Source organism: Colobus angolensis, unplaced genomic scaffold, assembly GCF_000951035.1.
Source record: "Colobus angolensis palliatus isolate OR3802 unplaced genomic scaffold, Cang.pa_1.0 Scaffold6968, whole genome shotgun sequence".
Taxonomy (NCBI): domain Eukaryota; kingdom Metazoa; phylum Chordata; class Mammalia; order Primates; family Cercopithecidae; genus Colobus; species Colobus angolensis.
Window position 1 is genome coordinate 1 of NW_012120674.1, and position 2,827 is coordinate 2,827.

General features: G+C 43.0%; 1 protein-coding gene across 1 annotated transcript; it reads left to right on the forward strand.

Moving 5' to 3' along the window:
• Window positions 1-5: 5 nt before the first annotated feature.
• LOC105500875 (RING finger and transmembrane domain-containing protein 1-like) lies at window positions 6-2,250 on the forward strand (the record flags this gene model as incomplete). The annotated part of the gene is made up of 3 exons (XM_011926554.1): window positions 6-177; window positions 1,508-1,965; window positions 2,174-2,250. Coding segments are annotated over exons 1-3 (591 nt in total), but the record flags the coding sequence as incomplete, so codon positions are not given.
• Between the last annotated feature and the right edge of the window lie 577 nt (window positions 2,251-2,827).

The window sequence follows — 2,827 nt, forward strand, 5'->3', positions numbered from 1 at the left end:
AGGGTGCGCGCGCGTGAGAACGTCCGGGGAGCGCGCGCGCCGCCGCCGACGCCGCCGGGCTGAGAGAAGAGCTTGCGGGGTTTGCGGTTGATGGCTCCTACTGAAGGGCTGGAGGCGGCGTATGCCGCTGTTCTTGCTGTCGCTCCCGACACCTCCGTCAGCTTCTGGTCATGAGAGGTCAGGCCTGGGGGAAGCGGGCAGAGGAGGAGGCGGCGAGGGGCCGCGGCGCAGGGGGCTCTGGGGAGAATGGGCACTCGAGGCTCGGACGTGGGTGGAGAACTCTGCCCTCGGAGATCCGGAAGAGTTGTGTTGACTTCTCTTCCCTTTTTTCTCCTCTTTCTTGTCTGTGCATGAAGGAAAGTGGGAGGGTTCTATGTTATTTATAGAAAAGACACTGAAACCCTGCTGTCCAACGTCGCTCTTCAGAGTCTTGACGAAATAACACCCGTGGCGTCGGGGCCTCGGTGAAAGCCTTTAGTGAAAAGCACTGAAACCCAAGCCGCCAGACGCGGTGACTGCACCACTGTTCAGTCCTGGGAGTGAAATAGAATGACACAGAACATTCCCTGAAGTGAACTCTAGCCTCCTCCTAGACAAACGGGAAAAGCACGGCGGCGTGGGATAGGCTCAGCGTATCGTCAGCTGGGATGCCCACTCTGTTCTTCTGGTTCCATGAGGTCTACACTGGATCATTTATTAGAGAGATCTTTCTCTGCTAGGGTCCTCTTTCCTCACACCTCTCCCTCCGTAATACATACACCACCGACGGTGGCATTTTATTGGGTCGACTGTGTAACTGTGCTTATATTCAGACTAAAGAGTTACCTAGCAATTACATGGTGACTCCCCACTGTATCTATGCTTTAAATGTATTTAGGTAACATTCTTTTGCGCGGGGAGTTAATATTCTTGGTGGCACTATTAATTATTGGAAACTTTATGAGCTTTGGGAAAGCTGCTTGAGCAGAAAATATAATTTGTAGGTCACCTAAGTGCAGTGTTTATTATTAGTTACCTATGATGATAGTAAGGCATTAAGATTTAATGTCATTTTTCTTCCTAACATTTCCAACCATTAAAAAATACTGACTCACTCTTCCTTATGAAACTTCTTTGATGTAGAATCTACATCAGAGATGAAACTGCTCCAGTTGGGCAAAGTAAATGTACCAGAGTATCCAGTGAGGACTGGTGCTTATTAACATCTGCTGGGCACCCATACTTCATGACTGTTTTGCGGATGCCTTCTGAAAAGCCATTAGGGAACTGGAAGCATTTGCAGCTCAACTTTTTTTTGGTAGCATATGTTCCCTAAAAGATCATTTGTGTAGGGCAGCAGAGCCATGGCATTAAGGGAGAAAAGAGGACTCCAGTGATAAATAACCTGAAAATTCATCTGCTGTGATTATTTGCTACTCCTTTAGTGAATAAAGGATACCCAGTGAGGAATATACTGACGGTATTTAACTGCCTGTTTACTTAGAATATTTTCTATTTGATTTTTTAGGAGACAGAGCCCTGAAGCAAAGACATCTGGGTCAGAGAAAAAGTATTTAAGGGCCATGCAAGCCAATCGTAGCCAACTGCACAGTCCTCCAGGAACTGGAAGCAGTGAGGATGCCTCAGCCCCTCAGTGTATCCACACAAGATTGACAGGAGAAGGGTCTTGTCTTCATTCTGGAGATGTTCATATCCAGATAAACTCCATACCTAAAGAATGTGCAGAAAATACAAGCTCCAGAAATACAAGGTCAGGTGTCCATAGCTGTGCCCATGGATGCGTACACAGTCGCTTACGGGGTCACTCCCACAGTGAAGCAAGGCTGCCTGATGATACTGCCGCAGAACCTGGAGATCATGGTAGTAGCTCCTTCTCAGAATTCCGCTGTCTCTTCAAGTGGTTGCAAAAAAGTCTTCCATATATTTTGATTCTGAGTGTCAAACTTGTTATGCAGCATATAACAGGTAGGGCATAATAAAACATTGACTTGTTTTCATTCCTAAATTCAGTTAATTTTCTTTCATTATTGGTAATCTACTTAATGCATCAGTTACTTATTTTCTGTTAGCTTTTATTGTGTGTTTTTAATTTATGTTATTATGTTATTGTTAGCTTATATAATCCTCTTTGATTTTTTTTTCTTTCAATTAACTGGAACTTATTTTCTAACAGGAATTTCTCTTGGAATTGGGCTGCTAACAACTTTTATGTATGCAAACAAAAGCATTGTAAATCAGGTTTTTCTAAGAGTAAGTATAACAAGCAACTAAAAAATTATTAACTGTTTCTCTCCATAGATTTTAGAGAAATAATTTTGAGAGAAATAGGAAATAACTTTTGAAAGACATAGGAAGTAATGGGATATATTGTAACATCCATGATAAATTAAATTTGTTATCTAAATCCTGGAATAAATTATCTCTCCTAATGCTGAATTCCTTCACCTTACCTTCTTTGTAAGAAAAAAAAAAAATTGGTTACTGTTAAAGAAAAAGTAGTAAAAAGGATTAAGAGCTAGAACACACGATTTGATCTGATTTGGTAAGTCCTTTCATGTTGTATGAGTTACTTTGATCATACTAAGTAATATCATCATTAAAAACTTTTAGTGACTGGGCATGGTGGCTCACACCTGTAATCCCAGCACTTTGGGAGGCTGAGGTGGGCAGATCACAAGGTCAGGAGATCATGACCATCCTGGCTAACACATGGAAACCCTGTCTCTACTAAAAATACAAAAAATTAGCCAGGCGTGGTGGCATGTGCCTGTATTCCCAGCTACTCGGGAGGCTGAGGCAGGAGAATCACTTGAACCCAGGAGGTGGA